The sequence below is a fragment of the Amphiura filiformis genome, chromosome 19 (assembly GCF_039555335.1).
Source record: "Amphiura filiformis chromosome 19, Afil_fr2py, whole genome shotgun sequence".
NCBI classification, from domain to species: Eukaryota; Metazoa; Echinodermata; class Ophiuroidea; order Amphilepidida; family Amphiuridae; genus Amphiura; species Amphiura filiformis.
The window spans coordinates 40,114,186-40,139,222 of NC_092646.1; the positions used below are offsets into that span (position 1 = coordinate 40,114,186).

General features: G+C 36.9%; 1 protein-coding gene across 1 annotated transcript; it reads right to left on the minus strand.

Moving 5' to 3' along the window:
* Nucleotides 1–6,427: 6,427 nt before the first annotated feature.
* LOC140141293 (U2 small nuclear ribonucleoprotein A'-like) lies at nt 6,428–23,990 on the minus strand. The gene is made up of 10 exons (XM_072163118.1): nt 23,772–23,990; nt 19,626–19,666; nt 17,954–18,060; nt 15,232–15,310; nt 14,264–14,310; nt 12,769–12,871; nt 11,801–11,880; nt 9,950–10,028; nt 8,050–8,170; nt 6,428–7,282 (listed from the first exon to the last, which is right to left on the minus strand). The coding sequence occupies exons 1-10, from the start codon at nt 23,851–23,853 to the stop codon at nt 7,188–7,190; spliced, it is 834 nt and encodes a 277-aa protein (XP_072019219.1). The 5' UTR covers nt 23,854–23,990; the 3' UTR covers nt 6,428–7,187.
* Nucleotides 23,991–25,037: the final 1,047 nt, after the last annotated feature.

A 25,037-nucleotide genomic window follows, 5' to 3' on the forward strand; every position in this document is an offset into this window, starting at 1 on the left:
TAGGTCTATACGTCATCAATTTTAATATCAGCAGTAGATGACTACACCATTAATACCGTTATCAGCAGTAGATGACTACTTCATCAATACTGTTATCAGCTGTAGATGGCTACTTCATCAATACTGTTATCAGCTGTAGATGACTACTTCATCAATACTGTTATCAGCTGTAGATGACTACTTCATCAATACATATATCAGCTGTAGATGACTACTTCATCAATACTGTTATCAGCTGTAGATGACTACTTCATCAATACTGATATCAGCTGTAGATGGCTACTTCATCAATACTGTTATCAGCTGTAGATAGCTACTTCATCAATACTGATATCAGCTGTAGATGGCTACTTCATCAATACTGTTATCAGCTGTAGAGGACTACTTCATCAATACTGTTATCAGCTGTATATGGCTACTTCAACAATACTATTATCACCTGTAGATGACTACTTCATCAATACTGTTATCAGCTGTAGATGACTACTTCATCAATACTGTTATCAGCTGTAGATGACTACTTCATCAATACATATATCAGCTGTAGATGACTACTTCATCAATACTGTTATCAGCTGTAGATGACTACTTCATCAATACTGATATCAGCTGTAGATGGCTACTTCATCAATACTGTTATCAGCTGTAGATAGCTACTTCATCAATACTGATATCAGCTGTAGATGGCTACTTCATCAATACTGTTATCAGCTGTAGAGGACTACTTCATCAATACTGTTATCAGCTGTATATGGCTACTTCATCAATACTATTATCAGCTGTAGATGACTACTTCATCAATACTGTTATCAGCTGTAGATGACTACTTCATCAATACTGTTATCAGCTGTAGATGACTACTTCATCAATACCGTTATCAGCTGTAGATGGCTACTTCATCAATACTGTTATCAGCTGTATATGACTACTTCATCAATACTGTTATCAGCTGTAGATGACTACTTCATCAATACTGTTATCAGCTGTAGATGGCTACTTCATCAATACTGTTATCAGCTGTAGATAGCTACTTCATCAATACTGTTATCAGCTGTATATGACTACTTCATCAATACTGTTATCAGCTGTAGATGACTACTTCATCAATACTGTTATCAGCTGTAGATGGCTACTTCATCAATACTGTTATCAGCTGTAGATAGCTACTTCATCAATACTGTTATCAGCTGTAGATGACTACTTCATCAATACTGTTATCAGCTGTAGATGGCTACTTCATCAATACTGTTATCAGCTGTATATGACTACTTCATCATCACTGTTATCAGCTGTTAGTAGATGGCTACTTCATCAATACTGTTATCAGCTGTAGATGACTACTTCATCAATACTGTTAATGTAATAGCTACTTGATCTGATGAAGTACCGTGAAATTCGATAAGCATATATAGTGGCAATGTCAGAATTTAAAGGGAGTTGTGCGCAAATTTTTGCCTTGCACAAAAAAGTACCTGTATTTTAGTTTTTGTTCGTACATACAATTACAAATTTTGACCTGCGACACTATTGGAAATGCTCATCTTGCTCCTACATCAGAGGTGTGAGAGGCCATAGACCAAAAGAAGAAAATTACTAAAAGCAGTGAAAAACAGCGTAAAAACACCAAATATGGGCTGAAAATAAAAGAAAATTCGTAAATTTTGGCAACAAGAAAAGAGGAAATCAGCTGAAAAGAGGAACTCTCACACCCCTGATACATTCAAGAGGTTACAGACATCACAGAAATACAACAAAACAAAATTCAAAATGGTTTGTATTTATTAAAATATACAAAACAAAATACATTTACACATGATACAAGTCTGATATTTCTATACACTTGCTTGAAGTAAAACTGATACCCAATGGGCTATTCCAATAGAAATCCAAACACATGCTATGGAAGAAATAACTTTAACCGCCCATACAGGAGGTGTATATTTCAAATCAATGGAGCCACTCATTCAGGTAACCGCATTTGAAATTCACACTCCTTCTTTGGAAGATTAAGGTCAATAGCAGGTTCCATAGCAGGCATATGGATTTCAAAAGGAATAGCCCAATGTTGGCAAAAACGATTGGCATCTGTGCCAATAGCTTTAACCAACAACAAAACTTTTACATCGCTTCTATACCTTTTGTCTATGACCCATTATAAATCATTACATCCTTATGTGTAAACTATCATTTCAATTCATATCATTAACCACACAATGATTTGTAATATCTCAAATTAATGCCCAAGCAATTTAGTTTACAAAGATACAGTTCTTTCAGGGACACCTCGTATAATATTGGTAAAAGGAAAGCTTTCAATGATGACTGTAAAATACGTAACATCACCAAAATCTGTAAATCTGTAAAAAAAAATGCATTTTTTTTCACTCGCATTATTTTAAGACAAAATAAATGAATTTTGGCAAAAACAAACAAACAAATGATTATACATGAATAAAGCAAACCAAATCCCCACAGACACAAAATCAAAAGGGTTTTTTTTTTGTCACCTTAAGTACATTTTTAATTGTTGGATTTTATTGATTCCGATTTCATTTTTGGAAGAATGGTAAATGCATTTTATGTGATCAGGGAGGTTGCTTCAGAATAGAGATTTTTTGTCAACAGAGAAAAGCAATTTCACTTTTGCAAAAGGGGTGATATCATTGTTAATACTGATCGATAATTTCAGCAATCAGAAATTAAACATACATAATTACAAAGAACATGTGTCAGAATTCTGTAAAAGTATTAATTCTGATTATTTAAAATCCATTCAAATAAAAACTTTCAAAAGAATGATTTAACTTTATATTACTAAAATAATCTGCAACTCTGCAACTAATGTTTGGCCTACATGTTAAAGCAATTTTTTGCATCCAAAATAGATTTTTATTTTTCCCCAAAATAAGGTTGCTTTTTACTATCAGATGTCTTCTTTAATTTTAGACCGAACAAATGAGGTAAAAATAAGAGAATCTATTTCATTCTAGTGCCTAAATCATCCAATGAGTGTATCAATGCATTGGCGAATAAAATTAAACAGGGGTCTGTTTTATTATGAAAATTTCTTTATAAATTTTACTGTAATTAAACATAAAGCATCAAAGGCTTTGTCTTTAACAGGGTATTTAAATACATAATTCATAAATTGGGTACTCGGTATTATAATCATATAAAAATTTGAAATTGAAGAAAAAATGAGGGCGTTGCCGGAGCAAATCGCACATGGCTTTAATAAATAATATGTGGTCCAATCAGGTCAAAGGAGACAATTGTGACAGGATCAAGGGGAATGAGTCACATGTCAGCAATTTTCAATTTGAAGTTTTTTACATCATTTTCTGACAGTTTTCGAATTCTACATTTTGACGCAAACCCCATTAAAATCGGACATCTGGTTACAGACTTATGAGCTATTTAAATATCAATGGCTGAAAACAAATTAAAACAAAAGAATTTGAAAACTGTTTTTGCCTATATCTCAAAAACAATATTAGCAACGTCCGACTCATTCCCCTTGATCATGTCACAATTTTGAAATTGAGTAAATATCATTAACTTGCCCAACAACTATATAAGTATGCTGAAATTCTTACATGCATAGCTTAGTATCTGTTGCTCCTATTTTGCCTTTATTTTACTGCCCCTGATCTGATTGCATCAAATCACACATTTGCATCTTAATCTACAAGTTTTGCTTCTCGACCCTTTGGCTTAGACTACAAATAATTATGTACAGCAAAATCCAGGGTTTATGCAAGATTCCAAGGGATCCATGTAGCTACATCACAGAGGAGTGCATAACCATGGTAACACTTTTAATGGGATGTAAATCAGGTTTGTTTGATTTAAATCACCTTGATTTAACACGATAAATCACTGATTTAAATTAGTGTCTGACCGATCAGGTCCTTATCTGAATCGGCCGATTGACCGATCAATTCACTCTTTGATCTGCCGATTCGATCACCGATTACCAATTCCCCAATTGTAAACAATGGCTGCCATCGCCGTGAGTAAATTTCACCCGTATGTTGAAAGGGTACTTGTACATGTACGATATGCAAAGTATTACCACAGAGGAGGCTTAAAGGCATTCCTACAATGCACTATGATTGGGAAATTTGACCAATATAACCTAATTTTAGAGGCAAAGTCCCCATTGCCACACACACAAAATGGTCATTTTAAAACTGCAGCCAACGAGCTAATAGTTGAGACTTAGGACTGATATTTGATTTTCTTACAGGAAACATTCATATTGTCCCACTGCATTAATTTTATTCCTAAGTCTCGATGTTTTCAATGTTAACTAATAGGCTGCAAACACCAGATATTTGCACACAATCCCAATGCAAGGTATGGTCAACTTGCCACATGTGTACAAAAACCAGACATACCAAGGTCAGAAACCCCATTGGGTCATGGGAATGTCTTTAAACATCCTCTGGTATTACCATATTTATAATTATGTATGCTCTGAGCACAAAAAACACACTCCAGTTTTCATTTAAAATACTTAATTTGACCATGATTATTATCAGTTCAATTTACCTTTTCCCCCTGATGTCCGAGTCCGTTGAATCATTCGATCGATCGCCCCATTTTAATATTGTGTTTACATTCAAGTCGGTGTGAGTTTTGCACACGGCCCGTAGCTCTCTCCAATCTGACATGCATGTGTTTAACCCGGAAGTGCAGCACTGTGACCCGGAAGTAAGAACTACAATTGTACATGTTCATCTGTTAGCCGTACGGTGTACGTACATGTAGATGCGGGGAATTACCGGTACATGATTATCTCAGCTGCGTGCCTGAATCATGGTATGATTATAGGTTTATCGCCTACAAAGCTTGTTCTTTTGCTAAATTTCGCTTGATTTAACTAGTTTATTTCGAAGAAAATATACCAATAAATGAATACTTGTTAAGCTTCAACAATTACTTTCATGATATTGGGTGATCGGTGCATTACATCGGCGGATGAAGGAAAAATCGGCCGATGCAGATCACTACCGATAAGCTAATAATCGGCCCGTTTAGGAAGCTACCGATCTGATCGGTCAGTCTGTAATTTAAATTAACTTTTTCATTTTTTACCTGAAAAAAAAAAGATCTTTTGGGGAAGGTACATTATCAGTGACAGACCAAGTTGGCGGATTTACCATAGCGTTATGTATTGTGCAATTTTGAGTTGGTCATCTTTGGGTATAATATCTTTGGGTGAACCATTTCCAACATAATAAATTGAAATTACACTACTAATCGCTTCAACCTTTTGACTTAAGATTACATTAGTATAATATACAGTATCATGTAATTTTCACTATTTTAAAAGGGCATTTCGTGATCCACAGCATCATCCCCCCACTTCTCTCAAAAAAAGATTTTTATATCACTGGAAACCTCTGGCTACATAATATTTATATACAAAAAATTTCTTTCAGATAAATTCGTTTAGCAAAGATATCATGAAATTTTAATTTTGTTCTGGTATACCAGAACGAAATTACAACACATTGTCTATGGAGCAGTGTAACACACAAAATCATGCATAACTCGCAAACGCAAAATCGGAATCAACTGAAATTTTTGGAATAAGCTTTTTTCATGGATATCTACTGAAGAATGGAAAAGAGGATGCTAGGATTACGAAATACTCCTTTAAGTTGGTATAATCGCTTCTTGACCTCTTGACTAAGACTACATTATGTACATAACTCCTGGAAACTTACACTACTAATCGCTTCAACCCTTTGACTTAAGATTACATAAGTATACATGTACAGTATCATGTAATTTTCACTACTTAAGTTAATCGCTTCTTGACCTCCTGACTAAGACTACGCATGTACAGGAATCTGTTCATTTCCAACCATGTGTGTATCTGTGTTTATATTAAAGTACCGTACTGTAACCACATGAATAAGCCCATCATTGGGTATAACCACCCCTTCCCACACACACACCACCTATAATTTGCTAATTTCCAGGGGTAAGTGTGTTACTGTTTTGATACTTGAATAGTATAGTAATAGTAACATTCATTTAGGTAGAGGCCTTAGGAGCAATGTCTCTACATTAAATTCTTTGTTATTTGACCAATCTTACAAAATATCTGGTCTAGTCTATGGGAATAGACCCATTCCAACTTGTTGCCATTAAGATAGATGGGCTTAAACCAGAGTGGTTACAGTAATTTGATCACATTGAGGTTACAGATATATAACACTGAGATAATAACAAATCTAATTTTTGTCACCTGTGGACATGGACAGGGTGTTAGCCAAGCCTCGTGATTTTAACAGCAGACATGTAAGTGAGGTAATGATCCGCTTCCTGAAAATCATGCGAGCCGAAGGTGAGGAGCCGAGCGAAAATGTAAAAAAAAATAATAATAATTTTTTTTCCCCCAGAATTTTTTTTTTTTTGGCCCCATTTCCGAATTCGGAAATTTCCGGGAAGTCTTACATCTCTGTAACAAACAATTCCTTGTATCCGAAAATGCCCAACAGAATAAGAGAGTTGCTTTTCAACCAACAGGTTAAAGCCATAATGTACGATCTTATAATATGAAATTGGTTAATTTTTTTCAAACCTGATTTTTTTTGCATATTTGTAATGTTTACACATGTCCCAACTTGCACCTAAATGGAATCGGCCAAATTTGTTGTCTTTGTAGGTCAACAGCAAAGTTTGACATATTATCATAATTTAAAAATTATGATATGTCCTCCCATAGAACTGCGTGTTAAATGGCTAAAATAACCGGTGGGGTTTCTTTCACTTTACCTTGTTATATCAACCTAAAATGGACAGCAACCCTTCCCGTCAGTTATAACTAATATTATTTCAACATTTTGAATAAAGAATAATAAAATCAAAATTTGACGGAAATCGTACATTAAGGCTTTAATGGCTTTTTGAATTTGGCAGCATGATTGAGCTCTTATAGTTGATGCCAGCTGGCTGCTTGACTACCTTGTCCACATAATGAGTGAACTCAACCTGAGCTAACACCCTGCTTTCTATTTCAACTTCCTCAGATACTTTTTCCCTTGATAATGCTTATGGCCATAAATATTTGAAGACACCGGGCAATATCCACTGGCCATCTCAAAAAGCACAAGGCACATGGAAATTACAGATCCACTTTTCAAGAGGTCCTCTACTTCTGCTCATCTTCTCTAGCGGACTGGTATTGGTCCACCGTTCCGCATATGATGTGGTGGACCATCGTCTTCCATATCCTCCTCTTCTTCAAATTCCTCTTCCATGCCTCCTGGAGTTTGAACAAAGATGGGAGAAAGCAGATAAAATAAGGAATATAATCCCATGTTAATCGTGATTAAAACTTCAACACTACACTAGTTTTTCGTTCATCTGGAATGTTAATCCTATTTATGTTATTTGATATTAATATAATAGATTAGTATCATTTTACTGCAGTATTTCCAGGCATTTGAAGACAGTAAACATAGCAAAACAAGGTGTATTTGGCCCTCAAACGCTGATCTTGGAAGTAAATTAGCTCTCTGTGACATGCGAGCAAAAGCACTTAGAACCTCGGTACTGAAGGTTCTAATGAATTAAACTCACCTCTTGAAGGGTGTCTTCTTCCAGGTCCTCCATCTTGATGTTGTCCAGGCACTTGACCAGATTTGAGGAGTTGATTCAAACGCTCAACCTCCTAGTATCTGGCATTAGCTATGGCATTCTGTTCAAGGTTCTACTGAATGCAACTCACCTCTTGACGGATGTCTTCTTCCAGGTCCTCCATCTTGATGTTGTCCTGGCACTTGACCAGATTTGAGGAGCTGATTCAAACGCTCAACCTCTTCTAGTGTTCTGGCATTAGCTATGGCATTCTGTTCAAGGTTCTAATACATTCAACTCACCTCTTGACGGATGTCTTCTTCCTGGTCCCCCATATTGATGTTGTCCTGACACTTGACCAGACTTGAGGAGCTAATTCAAACGCTCAACCTCTTCTAGTGTTCTGGCATTGGCTATGGCATTCTACTAAAGGTTCTAATGAATTAAACTCACCTCTTGACGGATGTCTTCTTCCAGGTCCCCCATCTTGATGTTGTCCTGGCACTTGACCAGATTTGAGGAGCTGATTCAAACGCTCAACCTCTTCTAGTGTTCTGGCATTGGCTATGGCATTCTGTTAAGGTCAAAGCATTCTCAAAAGATTAGTTATTATTTCCTGGTATCAAATTGCCACCTTTCAACCAATCTTAAACATGTTTGTTTCACCAAATTGCATGTTTCCTACGCAAACACAATACAAATCCACAAATCGTCGTTGGGCAGGAAAAACCTCCTATGTGTCTTTGGCCCCTGAACATGTTTAAAGCAAAATCTCCTATGTAACCTGTTGGCAGTTTTGCTTTAAACATGTTCAGGGGCCAAAGACACATAGGAGGTTTTTCCTGCCCAACGACGAAATGCTAATTGCTTTTTAATCTAATTTTGCACAATAGGCTATTCCATGTAAAATCAACACTCCCCCTGTGGAAGATTTAGCTAAAGTCTTCCACAGGGGGAGTATCAGTTTCAAATAGAATACACAATTCGGTAACTTCCATTTGAAATACTCACTCCAGTTGTAGAAGATATAATACCAGAGGGAGTATGGGCTTCATAAAGATTAACTCTGACCAATTACATTTGAAACACATACTCCCCCTATGGAAGATATTTCCAAAATCTTCCACAGGGGTAGTGTGAATTTCAACTGGGATAGCCCAATGTACTCCAAACCTGTAACAAAAATATTCAGCCCATTCAAACTTACTTCCCTGCAAAGCAACATTGTGTCATTTTCATAAAATATTGCATTGTATTTCTTTTCACAAAAATGATATTTTTCACTGAAATGTCCCCTTTTAATTTTGGCCCAAACAGATATGGCAAAACAAAGGAAACCACTATTTAATACCAGTGCATGTCACCAATGTGTGTCACTCTGTCGATCGTGACCGAGATCGGTTCTTTTGATGGGTTATGACCTCCCCGCAGGGCACGTATGTGCAATGTTGGGAACATTGCATACGCGCTTGATTGACTTTTTCATCGTAATAATCAAATCACATATTCCGTTGTTATTTTTAAATCTAGGATTTTGTCACAGCTACAGCATCTGAAGTCTTGATTTTTGCAGGGCAAATCAGTTTCATTTAGTACATTACAATTGTGTAAAATTGCATAAAAATAACATTAAGGGAATACTCCTCAACAAATCTTACAATATGGCTTTAATCAAATATCCAAGGATCTGGTAAAAAATAAAGAGGGTAGGCATTAAGATTTTATTGCATATTTTTATAATGCTAAAAAAATCTAATTTGAAAATAATAATCTCCAGCATAGCAATCTAACTACCTCTAAAATCAGCAAAAGAGGAAAATAATAATGATGATAATATGTGACACGCTCCCACAAACCAGACTTAAGTCACTGATTCAAAAAGTTGAGTTTTTGAAGTCACCATTTAGTATTGGTTTTCAGCTTTCATTTGACACCAAAATTATGTATCTGGGACATGGTCTTTTAACAGGATGGGAGGAAGCGACACATAAAGAAAAGGCAAATGCAAGAAAAATGGCTTTAAAGTTGTAAAATATGACATGATAAGGACTTGGGTTTAGCTCAGAAAATGCTTGATCTGGGTGTTTTAGACCGACGTAAAGGTATATATTTTGTTTTTAATGGTAGGTTAAAGTAAACATATTTTCAAAAAATTAGAAAAACTGAAAAACAAAATCTGCAAAGTTTTTCACCCTTTTCCCAACTTTGACTCACTCTATCTCAAAATGGCTGAGTGGGACTTATGGCGGGTTTCGTCAGAGCAGGTCACATAATAGAGATGGTGAACTGCGCACATTTTGGACAAGACCTCTCTAGGGGCAAGTGTATCCTGCACTGCCCTTGGTTCACATACCTTGATAGCTGCAACATCTTCAGGTGATGGACCGGATGGAGCCTTCTTTTCTCCTGGTATACCAGCACCTGGAACAAACCTAAAAACACCCACAAAAATGTCAGTAATACAAATTCTTTTACAAAGACTGGTTAAGGGTTAAGACTGGCCAATTTGGTGTCTATTTTTGTATTTTTCTCAAAAATTATACCGCATTTGATACGAGTAAGATATGTATATTATAGGGGCAAAGACTACTGCACCGAAAATTCAGCAACTCAAGGCAAGTAGTTATTGGTTTACTGATCAAATACTGGCTTTCCCTCATTTTTGACTGTAACTCCACAACTGTTGTCTGTGCTGAAATAAAATTTCCAGTGCAGTAGTTGTAGTCATTGCCCCTATAATATACACATCTTACTTATCACCAATGCGCTATGATTTTTGAGAAAAATGCAAAAATAGGCTCAAAATTGGCCAGGGGTGTAGTACCACAATGTAGCAATGATCTCTTTCTCAATGATTAACCTGTCCAAGGATTCAGGAACCAAGTATGTGCTGGGGGAAATATGTCAGAATATTTATTAATGACAAAAAATTAATACTTTCTATTACAGTCAGTATCCATGGATATGAATCAGACCTATCGAATTGCAGTACTCGAAGTAATTTAGGTCCTGTGCTTCTTGAATTAAGTTGTAAAGAGGGCTGAAACAACAACACTGTAAAACGTACATAACTCATTAACAAAACATTTTTCAAAGTACACATGTATATGATTTGTAGAATGAACTTTTGCAAAACACCAAAGTGTTATTTTTCAATAATATATTGATTCAGATAATGAAAATCAATTTTTTTTGGCTGCTTCGACCAACAATACCTCGTATACCCTTAAATCATGATCATCTTTAATAAGATTTCAAAGATATTTGTACTCTTATATTTACATGTCTCTTTGACTTGATTCTGAAATGATTAAGCTAAAACAAATGCTGTTTTGTTTGTATTACATGCTCCCCCTCTAATAAACATAAACACCCCACCTCCATTATTTTTTCGATAACTAAAAATAAGCATCGTAAGCAAGCATAAAATTGACATGTCAGAATTGCAAAATTGCATGGACAAATCACAAATCTTTAATCGAACTTGCATTTCCATCCAATTCATTGCCACATTATAGTCTTGCTTATTATTATGCTCTTGCAAAAATGTACTAATGTAATTCTGTAGTAATTTCCGATAATATGTGGGCCCTGTATGCACTGCTATGTGCAAAATATGATTTCCGGTTTACAAAAGTTGTATTTTGCTAGTTCCGGGAGTCATATTTCGCTAGTTTTTTCATTTAAAATTCACTTCTAATAAATGCCACCCTTTTGGAAAAATGCAACGCCCCGGCAGCGTTTATTGCAACCAATATGGTACTTCAAGAGCATGAACTAAAATGAAAGACAAAGATAAAAACAATTTATCGCGTCTGACGTCACCTGTCAAAAAAACTCGAGCACGGTTTGTTTACAAGTGTCGTGATGATGACTTGCTGAACGCGGATTTATAACCGGGCGTCTTATTGTTAATTTTGTACCTTTCGACATGCAAACCATCTCGAAAGTTAGGTATTTATAGTAGTTAACTTTCTTTAGTGAAGGCACCATATCCACAATGCCTAGAAAAGCTGCTTTTGCCTTGTAAAAGTACGGACTTTTTCGCCATTTGCTGCTATTCCTTTTCTTCGATCAGCACCAGATAGATCTTCCTTTTACGCGCTGATTAACCTGTGTAAACCAATCAAGGATCGTAATTGACAGTGAAATCAGACGCGATAAATTGCTTTTATCTCTGTCTTTAATTATAGATATGACTTACGTTCTTGATCTCTTCCCCAAATCCTTAACCAGCTGCTGACCCTTCTTGCCTTTGAACAGTAGTGCTGCCTGCTCTCTTTCCTATTTTGAAACAAATATACAAACTCTTTTTAGGATTTAAAGCCAGTTTAAACTGTATCAGCTGATAAAACGATTTAAGTTTTAATGAGGTATCGTATGTGTGTTAGTGTTATAGACCTGATGGGGAAGTCCTCTTTTGGTCTATACGCTTACACGCTCGCCTTTTAATCCCAAGATTGTGGGTTCGAGTCCCGGCAGGACCGGAAGTGGTTCACGAAGTAGCAGGATACTTCTTTGAGCAGTTTGTGACAATACTGCAATTGTAAGTCATGATAATGGGGTCTGAATTTTGTAGGTTCTAGTTTTATGAAGACCGCCTCCCATTAATTTTTGTATCTTCTGTTCCTTCTTTATATACCTTTCTTAGGCATACTGTTACATCGATACAAACCCTTTAAATATTTCCCACAACTAAAATAAATTTGCTACCGTAACAACTTGATAGTTAGCATATGTGCTTACTATCGAGCGCTTTTAAAACATGCAAACATGAAAAGCCCCATCCACAAAAGTGTAAATGGTGTTGAACAAATCCTCGATACAGATAGTTAAATACGAACAAGTAAACCTGCAAATGCGTGTCTCAACCCCATTAGCTCAGTTGGTAAAGCGCCGGACTTTGGTACAATTTCATGTTTTCAAAAGCTCTTGATAGTAAGCACATATGCTAACTATCGAGTTTTTACGGTATGTCTTCAGAGTTTCGGTATGCAATAATGCAATGGTGATCATTGAGCACGTACAAGAGGCAAAATCTCCACTCTTATACGTGCACTTGTCATGATTGTTGAACAACCAAACAGTGTGATTTTTAATCATTTCTGCATTCACAACACTTAAATCTGAACAAAATTGGGAAATTTACTTCAGCTCAGGTAGCAAACTTACTCTCTGCCTGACTTTCCTGAAGTCTAGTAGTCTGATCTGTGGTATTCTATGGATCACATATAATCTGTAGTGTTTTCTGTTGGTGACTGGGTTTCTCAGCAGGCTGATGAAAAGATAAGACAATTTTATTAGCTTTCAAATTTAAAGACACTGTTAACATCCACAATTTGAGAACCCATAAACTCTTGTTTCCAGCTATGCTCAGTAGTTAATTTTAGCCTCCTTGCTTATCACAGTGAACACACAGAAATGCTGCTAATTCTATTACTATTAAATTTCATATACTTGACCATACTGTGATGTGATCTATGAAAACCCTTCACATGGTGACATTTAAAATTTGTGAGATTTGTATCATATCATATCATATCATTTTATTTGCCAGCAAAAAGACACACATATAAAATATTGCACAATATCAAAATTACACATAAATATATAAATTACACATGCAAAGATATAAAAATTACAGTCTATGTAAAAATGTAAGCCATGGAAGGTCATAAAGCAAGAAATTGAAATTGAATTGACCCATGTTGGAGAAAATAGAGAGATGGCATGCCTTAACCAGGAACAATTTAAACAAAGGACAAGAGAACCCCTGGCAGGGATAGCCAGATAGTGACAAAGTCACTTTCAAAGTGGCTAAACCTAATTGATTCCCACAAGAACACAGACAATCAGCACAGGGGAACAGGACAAAGGATGAATCTACCTACATTCTCCAACATAAGATGAGGCGTGATAATACAATGTAAGCACAACCTTCAGATAAAAAATAAGCCTAAGCCCAACTAAAAACTATTTTGAATTCCAGCTAATTGTTTTGAAATGTTTGTAGACCAAAAAAAACATTAAAATTATAAACTCTTCATATCTGTTTTCATTATGAACCTGGGTGTGTGACTTCAACATCACAAGTTATGAGGAAAGAAGGATTGAAACAAAGAAATACTGAGATTTAGTCTTATCTTAATGAAATGAAATGAAATGAAATGAAATGAAATGAAATGAAATGAAATGAAATGAAATGAAATGAAATGAAATGAAATGATGTAACATGTGCAGGGTTTTCACAGGTCACATGAAATATGACCTCCCACCACACATTAATGAGCATAAAGTTGATGCTCTTTGTTTGCCGCACATCTGTACAAGCCAGTAGGATGTCCTTCCTGAGTGGCCCATTGTGCCTATTCACATGTAGGACATACATACATACATACATACTGTTGCCTTGAACAGGTGTGTGTGAAACAAAAAACAACAACACAGCAGCCAGGATGTCTCAAAACAACCAACTTGCTAAGCTCATTTCGTGGTAGCAGGTCACATATGGGGCTATAGGGCATCTGCCTTCTTATTTTGTTTGTGAATCAGCATATTTTACTATTATATTCTTAAATTGAATCTAGTAACTACATCACTACTATTCACATTTTCAGTTACTCATCAATTTTCAATTACAAAGGCATGAAGTTTTAGAGAAACCTACCTTAATGTCTTCAAGTTAGGAATTGAAGCTAGTGTGTCTAAATCACCCTAAAATTAGAAAAATAAAAAAATGCATCTTGGACATGTTGACTGGATATCATCGCTGATACTAAAACAACTGATAAGAGTTATCAAATATATGTATTCATCCTTCAAACCACACTGCTCAATTTTAAAAACTTGAAATTACTGACAAGAAATAAGTAAGATCCACTTAAATATTGAGACCTATGGATGGTTTCACAAGTCATGTTGTTTTTCAAACAAAAGTCTAAGCACCTCTGATTCAAGTAAGCAATTACAAGTTATTTTATTTTGTGTATGTTTGCTTCTGCACATGCAGTTCTGTTATGGTACCACAAAACATAATGGGATACTCCTTTCAGTTGCTGTGCCTGGAGCTACTATTATACATGTACATGTATAGCTCTAGAATATAGAGCCTCTGACACTACTCATAATACACAAGCAATTAGGACTATTATGACAAGCAATTACTACTACTTTGGCCTTGATGTCAGCGCTATGTGCCTCTTCTTGTCTTGGCGGGCATCTCTGCGCTACTTGCCACTTTTCGACTAGGCGCTCAGTATCAGTGCTATGCGCCTCTCCGTTTTGGACCCCGATCCGAGGCAGGGAACTGATCCAAGTTTTAGGAGCTATACACGAATCCGACTTGACACATTCCTACACCTCACTGGCGGCCGTAGCTGGGGCCATCCATCCATTTTACGCAACGCCAGTATCACAGGCGTGCAGCGTTTACCGCTCCTGTGACGCGGCAGAAGTGTTACTCACTCCGATGCGGTTGTGATAGTAGGCATCTTGGAACCCAATCCAAACAAACTAAGCTAGTTTGGCGACTGGCGAGGATGGTCCCCAGCTATGGCCGACATATTCCTGATCAACACTTGGCTCGTCGGATTCGTCTATAGAAAGGTTGCTAATCTGAGCATGACATTAACTTACCAGTTCTTGTATACTGTTATTGGTAAGGATAATTGCCTCCAGCTTAGGCAGGTTGCTTTCTAGACCTTCTGCTATACGACTGGATAAGAAATCAAATTAACAACATTAACAACAGAGAGTTAGTTTAGTATCTGGCACTATATAGAATGTGCTTAAAAGTATGAAACGTGTGTGTTAAGGACCTGCTGCTTGGATGGGATACCACAAGAGGATAATACTTAATGAAAAAATCAAGTGTTGTAAAATTTCCCTAAAAATCCACCCTTTTTGGTATATATATAAATTTCTAAAAAAGAATTTTTTAGGATTTTTTTTAGAGAAGTGATGATTGTTGATCATTTGTTTTATTTTTTATGTAGGCCTATTTTCCTGGTCATTTCCTGTAAACCTAATAAAGCTATTCTGATAATTGAAAATCTTCTCTGTCATAAATAAAAGCAGTTGAAAGCGACAACAAGTGGCGAAAATTGTAATTTGCCATGAAACTTCGGTCATATTTCATCTGAAATCTGACTTGCTGACAGGGCCTGCATGTATGGTATGCATGGCACTGGGGTTCTTCCAAATTCATGGTTGCAGGCAAATATTGCCCCTATCTTTAAAAAAGGAGATAGGACATTGGCGTCAAATTATCGCCCTGTTTCATTAACGTCAATATGCTGCAAAACCTTAGAGCATATAATACATTCTAACATTATGAGACATTTTGACCAGTTTTCAGTTTTAACTGAAAAACAACATGGATTTAGGACTAAACACTCAACAGAATCTCAGCTAATTCTTACGACTCATGATCTAGCTCATTCATTGAATAATAAATCCCAAGTGGATATGGTAATCATGGACTTTTCAAAGGCCTTTGATGTAGTCCCCCATAATAGGCTTTTAAACAAATTAAACAGATATGGTATTCACAACAAAACACATACATGGATCAGCAGCTTTCTCAAGCATCGTGTCCAGAGGGTCGTAGTCGGTGGTGAACACTGACATGGACCAACGTTGCTTCAAGGCGTCCCTCAGGGCACGGTGCTTGGTCCGCTGCTGTTCCTTGTATACATAAATGACCTTCCAGACAACATAAACTCCACAGTCCGTCTTTTTGCAGACGATTGTGTACTCTACAGACAAATACAGAACCAGTTTGATGCAGATGCTTTACAACAAGATCTAAACACACTCATAAAATGGGAAAAAGACTGGCAAATGCATTTCAACCCAGCTAAGTGTTTTATTATGAGACTCACACACAAAAGATCTGTGTTCCATTTTGATTACACCCTGGGAAATTCCATCTTGCAAGCAGCAAACAGTCACCCATACCTTGGCGTTACGATCACTGATAAGCTCACCTGGAACAAACATATTGATAATATAACGGCATCTGCTAACCGCACCTTAGGATTCATCCGCAGAAATTTATATTCTTGCCCTCAACATGTTAAAGAGTCGGCCTACAAGACACTGGTTCGACCTTTGGTTGAATACTCATCTCCCACATGGGATCCATATACACAAGTGTTAAATAATAAGATAGAAATGGTACAAAGGAGAGCGGCCCGCTTTGTAAGCGGAGATTACAAGTCCAAATCACAAGGTTGTATGACAGAGTTGCTCCAGAAGCTGGATTGGGAGTCACTTCAGATTAGAAGGAAGTGTAAGCGACTGACCACATTGCAGAAAGCCATCACCGGTCACCTATCCCTACCTGTCGGAAACCTCCTTCAGCCCGCCCCACGCACGTCACGGCATACCAATACTCAAGCATTTGCAACAATAACGGCTACAAAAGACTGTTATAAGAACTCATATTTTCCGAGAACAATTCGAGATTGGAACTCGATACCAGAAAGCATAGCCATCATTAAAGAACCTCAAGCATTTAAAACAGCAATCACAAGCCACCTATATAAGAAGCAAGACTAAGTAACCAACAACAGGCGCACACTATTCCTGGCAGCTTGATTCCCGCAGGGAACGTTGGACAGTATTACGTCAAAGTCAAAGTCAAAGCATAATGATATGCAAGCACTGACCTATCCCTAGAAGTTAGCTGTCACACGTTCCGGGATCAAACCCCATTGTGGTATTCTATTGTTTTGAGCGGCTAAATGTGACCGTACAGCACGAATGAGCCGTAAATGTCCTCAATTGTATTCTGAGTTACAATGTAAAATGGGCATGAAGGTCGTATTCATAGGTACCTCAATTTGGTGCTACGTGTACCTCATTTAATGAGATACACGTAGCACCAAATTGAAATACCTATGAATATGACCTTCATGCCCATTTTACACTGTAACTCAGAATACAATTGAGGACATTTACGGCTCATTCGTGCTGTACGGTCACAAATAGGCGATTCATCATTTACTTTGAATGGGCAGTCTCGCACATATTTTATAGCTGGATCAACCTGCTCTTTCTTCTCTGGGAATTCAAATATGAGAAATCAATGGTAGCTGACATTTTCAGTTTGGACAACTTTACACTACACCCTGCACTTTTTTTAAATTGCATTTGGATTTCTAATGCAATTTTCTTTCAGAAATATATATTTTGTATGGGTTTTAAAGGTACTTAGTTGCTGTGATGCTAATTTGAAGGTTGCAAAGCATAAAAATGTGAAAATTTGGGAACACAACATGAATGGTAGCAAGTTCAAAACACTTGAGTAATATTTTGTTGTCCTAATTTTTATCAATTATAGATGGTGACTTACCATATTCTGTTGTTGTTCAATAGTACTGTGCTCAATCTCTTCAGAAGTGGGAATCCCTCTAGTTTCCTCAATTCATTGTCTGAGAAATCTATTGTGTCAAATTGATCCTGTTGATATATGAATGTATTATCAAATAAAAAAATAATAAAAACAGATATTTAAAGAATGATAAGTTGTTGAATTTTAAACATGGAAGAAGATTTATGCAGCCATATAAAATTAAATTAATAACTAGAATTTCGCGGTTCTCGTCCTGCACGGTTCTCGACGCAAAGATTCGGCCGCAGTGCCTCCACCTTGATGTCCATCATTTTAACCGGTGCCATTTCACTCGACCCCTATTGACCTTCACATTATTTGCCTAAGGTGGCCGTTCCCACAAAATTTCATTAACCTGCAGCAGTCGATGGCGATCTGACCCCAGGTGACCCTGAATGACTCGAAAATGACCTTGACATTTTTGCCTTGTTTCAGTGGCCGTCCCCACAAAATTTCATGAACCTCAGATGAACTTGGATGACCCCAAAATGACCTTGACATTTTTGTCTTCCTGCAGTGGTCGTTCCCACCAAATTTCATGAACCTGCAACAATATATGGCGATTTGACCCCAGATGACCCCAAATGACCTCACAATGACCTTGCGATTGCGCATATTTTGTGCTGAGAAGCAAATCAGGTCCAGACCCTCTGGCTGTGCTTCTCTCCGCCAAGTTTCATCACTGTAACTCGTACATATCTCCAGATAATCTGCGCACAAGGTTATTTTGCTTGATATGCATAAATTATGCAAATTAGGTACCGTACTTAATTACCATATTTTGCGACAAAAACCTGCTAACATTTGGAGACTACCAATTGCCACCCTCCACCAAATTGCATCACTATACGCCTTACCAGTTCCGAAAAATTGCATTAGCAAGCTCGGACGGACGGACGGATGGACGGACAGACAGATGGACGGACGACGGACAGACGGACGGACAACCAGGAAACATAATACCTCCGGTGGAGGCATAATGATGTTTTTGGTTCTCATCCTCTCCAGTCCCTCCTCAATTTCAGGGATTTTTTTTAGATTTTTCAAAGATTTTTAGACTTTGGAATACCGCTACCTACAAAGACTAAATACAGAAATAAGTTTTAGATTTTTTGGCTACATGTAGTTTTATGCCTGAGTAGTACCGGGTACCCTTAATGTAATTTACAGGCGGGTACACAGGAAACTACCACCAGGGATCAAGTCAAAGTCAATTTCATTAAAGTGCCATCTTCATTCTAATTGGATCAGAGAATGCAACATATGTTGCATCTATCTTAAAGTGGCAAGTTTTCTGTGTCACGGAAAATCAAGACAAATTAACAGAATTTAAGCAAAACCGGAATAACACAGAAATTCATGGAAAACATGATTTTCCTTGAGAAAAATAAAAATGAAGAAAAAATAATGGAAACGTGAGGTAAAATTAAAAACAATGAAAATGAAGTCCATCTTCAAAGATATCAAGCTAAAAAAACTTCTAAAAAGATACTGCAAGTAACTTCATTTTAGTTATAAACCCCGATTTTTAGCGGAATTGAGTATTTACATGTAAAACCACGCACGTAAAATCACGGAATTCGGTGTTTTAAATCACAGAAAACTTGCCACTCTAGTCTATTTTTACACTTACCAAAGTTGCTCCAAGGTTTTCAATTACTGGTATCTTGTAACCTGTTCAGGCAAACAAATTGACAAAGCAAATCAAGTCTAGTATTACCGCTACGTACATGAAATATGGCACATTCACACGGTTTATTTTGGAGTAATTACCAATTTGGTGCAACTCTACTAGTCTTATTACAAGACTGCCTTACACCAACCCTAAACTCTGTAAACAAAAACTGGACTCATCAAGTCTAGGAAGTTGCACCCTATTTGGTAATTGTAGCGTCACTTTTAATATAAGGCCAACTAAAACAATGTATACTGCGCCAAAAAAGCATCCTTTACATGTGCACTTGGATTCGGAAGAAAACTCCTAATTTTCAAACTAAACCATTTATATCAATTGGGTACATTTATTTGTTTTAAATAGATGCAAGTATCTAATCCGGCACATTATGACACCCCATAAAAGTTTGATTATCAGGGGAATAGACTCCTAACAATTTAGGGAAAAGCAAATTGGTCTTTTATGCTGAGAAAATCTATTGTGACAGGCCCTGTAGGCCTACAGTCCAAACCAGGATTTCACAAGGGTGTCCCCTTTGACAGACGCGGGAAATGAGTCGTACGGTCATAACAGTATGTACTACCTGGTATACATTGCATTGCATGGATTAACCCAGACCGTGACAATCATCAGACAAGGCCGAAAATGAAATTTTTCTAGGTTTTGCAAGCCAGTTTATTTTTGGTCATGTTGGACGACAGTTGGCAAAACTCAGCGGTGACACACATACGTACATCATCCATCCATGCACATGACATGCAAAAGTGGTGTATGACATGATCATGATTCAAATAAATGACGAATGATTAGTGGGGATTATGCACTTTCAGTTTCCAACACGTTTGAATGGGAATTAGATTGTGCACTTTCTGAATGTTTGGTGAGCATATTTTCCCAATATTTTGACAAGTTGGATGTCGAATGTTCTATTCTACAGTCCAACCTCTCTTATCTGGACCTCTTTTATCCGGATCTCTCTGGTATCCGGCTTTGAAATCTTCACTGGAGAACATGTTTTTGACACTTTGACACCTTAATTCCATGCTCTGAGCACCTAGAATGGCATCTACATGTATGTTGCATAAAGCACTCAAATGCCATCTATTATTTTTAATTAGTATCCCATGTTGAAAGTATATTTTGGTGTCCCTATTTCATTACTTTGCCAGTCGATGCAGAATTACATGTAATTCACTTATCCGTATTTTTCACTTATCCGGACAATGCATAATGCTTGCTCCCATCATGGCCGGATAAAAAGAGGTTGGACTGTATATTGTTTGGCAATGTCTTTTGCCAATAGTATCATAGTATGTTTAAAGTTGTAATTTTGTGTTTTTAACCGCAAAGATTGATGTTTTTAGGCTAATGAAACTTGATGTTGAGTTTAGCGTCCCCCGCCCGCGTTATGAATTTTGTGCCGCGTTTGAGATGTAAAATCTGAAAATAATTCATTATTGTGCAAAATTGCTACTAAACCAGCAAGAAAATTTGTTCTGAAAATTTTTAAAACCTCTTTCTTTTGTATTTTAAGCCTTCAAAAACTATTAGAAGAATTCATCTAAATATTTGAGCATTGAAAATATACCAATCTTTGACCCTTGCTCTATCCAATTATTTCAATTATACCTTTGGGATACCAGGGTGGACTAGATTTGAACCGAACCTGACCAAATGTTTTCACCAGCAGTGGCATAGATTTCTTTTTGACATGGGGGGCAGGGGCAGGGGGATGGGGTTGGAAAATTTTGTCAGAAACTCACATACAGGCTTCAACATTGGGGGATGATTGTATGGACCATCCCCTAGCAGAATATTGGGGATTTATCCCCCTATCCCCGGGTCTATGCCTATGTTCACCAGATGGATTTATGTTATAAATAATTTAACTAGAAGATACTATTGAAAGCCATGTATATTTTTAACAAATTGGTGACGATAATAATTATTTCATAATGTTCTGCATGATTTTGTTATTATTATATAAAGGAGTCACCCCCCCATTTCCCTCCATCAAATGTATACGGAGAGGTCAGTGGAAATCGGAGACTTGATTTAAAGTTTGGAAAAACAAAAAGCAAGATATATTTTTATGAATGTTATGTGTTACTGACATTATATTGGGACGCAAGATACCCAAATAGAATGAACAGAAGCGCATAAGGATTGTATTGAGAAAAAGGCCGTTTATGATGAATATAATGAAATCTGGAAAATAATGAATAATGAATAATGAAATAGTTGCCTCATTATGAGCTGGAAAAAATGGGACGCTAAACTCAACATCAAGTTTCATTAGCCTTATTCCTGATTCGAAATCTGTACACTTCGCAAGGGTGCAGAATTTGGCAGAACTTTGATGATAATTTCGCCCTTTTTAGTTTTGGTCACTAAAATGCATTTGATCCTTAATTTTGTTTTGACAACCGCAACAGAGTCTTTAATTAGCTAGCACAATAAGGTGGGCGTATTTCCCATAGACATCCAAAATGGCGTAAGCCAGTCCTAAATATACATAGTCATAGGCACGGCGTATAGGATTGACTGAGCGAGTCTTAACATTTGGCATTGGAGCAAGGGTCGCGCTGGTGCGCGTCTGCGCGTCAGGGACGCGTGGAACTGTTGTTGGGACGCAATAAAATTAACCTTAAGCTTACCTAATGCGTTAGCCAAGAATATCTCAGACGCACAGAAAATCAGGCATGTAAAACCTTATGGACAGGGCATAAAACAAATGCGATCATTTCAGACAGAATGTCAAAAATAAATGCTCCAAGAACTTAATCAGATCGTTCACTCTGAATACCAATCTGTTGAAACATTGTGCAAGTCAAGGCTCTGCGAATGAAATAGTGTGACAATTGACTCCACTTGCGAAAGAATCTCTCCCTTGTATAAACTGTCAGTGGGGGATTTCCCCGATCATGTATTAATGTTTACTAATGATGATCGTTTTATCGGGAGTTTTATACCATAGTAAATCATCATTTAACTAATTTTCATGTCATGCTAAGTAAAAATGGAGTTTCCTCAACACAAAAAAGTCAACTTTGTATTCTTTATTGATGGCAATATAGGATAAAATTGCAGTGAATTAGCGGCACATGGTAAGATTTGGGGTGTTGAATTCTGCACCTTTTACATTAAAAATACACATAAACATAGTCACGTCGTGTGATCATAATTTTTCAGAACTTTGCCAGTTTTGAAGGGGTTGATTCAGGTTTAGGAGGTGAAAGGTCAGAATTAGGGTTAGGACTACGTTTTCGATAATTAAGGGTTGGCGTTTTGACTAAAATAAAAAGCGCCATTATAACATTTATACATGATGAACAAACAGGACTGGATTGTAAAAAACAACCCCTGAACAAGGACTGGATTGTAAAAACAACCCCTAGTTTTGGGGTTTGCACTCCCATATTTTGGATTTTCTTGAAGTTCAGAGGTTGTGCAATTATGAGGGTAAAATTGAGGGGGGGGGGAAGGGCAAGTGCAAGGAGGGGGGGCAAGTGCAAGTGATTTTGAGCACACATTCATGGAGCATGTTCAAAACTAAACGCTCGAAACAAACTTGAGAAATAGTAGGCTTATGGAAACTTTTACATTTTCCTGCTTGCGACGAATACAATTTTTAGCAGGCCGGGTGCAAGCAATATTTACCTTTTTTAGCCATTTGAAATTGTACCCCTGGGAGGTTCATAATTATTGCATGCTGTATTTTGTTGATGTAAAATGCATAATACAACCCCATGTCCAGCATATCGTAACCTCTAATATTAGTGGGTGATGTTTCCATAGTCGGACTTGGACCCCTTAAAATTCCCATTGGACCCCTTAAATTTGACTTTTGGAGGGCTGAATGAGTCCAACAAAAATCACTCGGACCCCTTAAATTTTGAAGCCAGCGCTACCCCTGCATTGGAGGCATTGCTAACTAATCATATGATGAACAAAAAACAACAGCATGATTTCAATAACAGGCTGGCGGGCAGGTAGAATTAGGTAGAATTTTAGAAACTGGCCTCAGATTGCACCAGAGAGCATCTAAAAATCTAAATTTATTTGTTAATTAGTACGGTATGGTGTATTTCGGCTTAAGCTTACCCCGTAAATCCAGCTCTCTATCCCTAACGGGATTTATGAACTGCGCACACTGTTCAATTAATTCTGGCGTCAATTTCACCATGGTTTACCACTTTTATGAATAGATACAGGACTAAACAACATAAGATATTTGTATTAATATCTTGGTTCCTTGTTTCACTGCAAAGAAAGTCTCTAAATTGTTGAATTTGTCATACTATTTATGTTTCTTTTCACGACTGAAACTAGCTCGTTCACGTAGCGTTTTCGTTGTCCCACTGGCCTACTACAACGCTACGTATTTAGGTATGGGCCCAAACCGGGGCAGCGCCACAGGTCTTTACGTGCGCAACCGATTTATTCAAAAGCTCATGCTCACCTCCTGCCTTGCTCCAGTAGTTATTTCATATACTTTTTATAAGTCATCCATGGCCTTTAAAGAAAGTAATTCCTCTTAGAAGCAGAAATTAAGTAATATTAGCTCGGTTATATCTTGCACTGTCACGTACGAACAATTTTGTCAAGTCACTTCCTGGTTTTGAGTTTAGGGTTGGGCGATATCGCAAAAAGGAAAAAGATCGTACCGTTTTGTTTCTTTTTTCTTTTCTTTTCTTTTTTTTTTTAGCTGATATAATTTGAAATAGTAATGTAAATGAATTATTTTTGGGGATAGCTATTCACATATTTTATATATTCATGTATATTTACTGTTTTCTTTTTATTATTATTTCCTTTTCTTAATTATTTTTATAATTGAGGAAGGGTTTTTTTTATTACTATGATTTATTAACTGTTATATTTTTTTATGTTTATATATGTCTTTATTTTTGATTAAATGAATTAGACTAAGAAAAATAGTAAAATAAAAAGTTAAAAAAAATTTTGTTTCTTTACTGGTGGGGGGGGCAACAGGGGAAGGGGTGTACTTAGTTAAATGATCATACGGGGACGTGCCGCTAATATGGGTAGCATTTTTGGCCTTTTGGTATATCAATGACCCCTTTTTTCTAAGCCAATTTTGGTATATATGAATGCAGAGATGTCACAGGCTGACCAAAAAAAATCCTGAACTGGCGTAGCGTAGTGAGCACGGGGGGGGGTCCGGGGCCTGCTTAGGATGGTTTCTGCACATTTAGCATCACAGGAAAGGCCATTTCAGAGGGTAAAAAGAACATGCTCATTGCTTGTTCTACACTTTTAATAAAAAGTGCTTCCTTCTTCCAGAAAACATGCTCTAAAGTTGTGCGTTTGCAATACTTTTATGTAGGCCCTACAAGACACACTCTT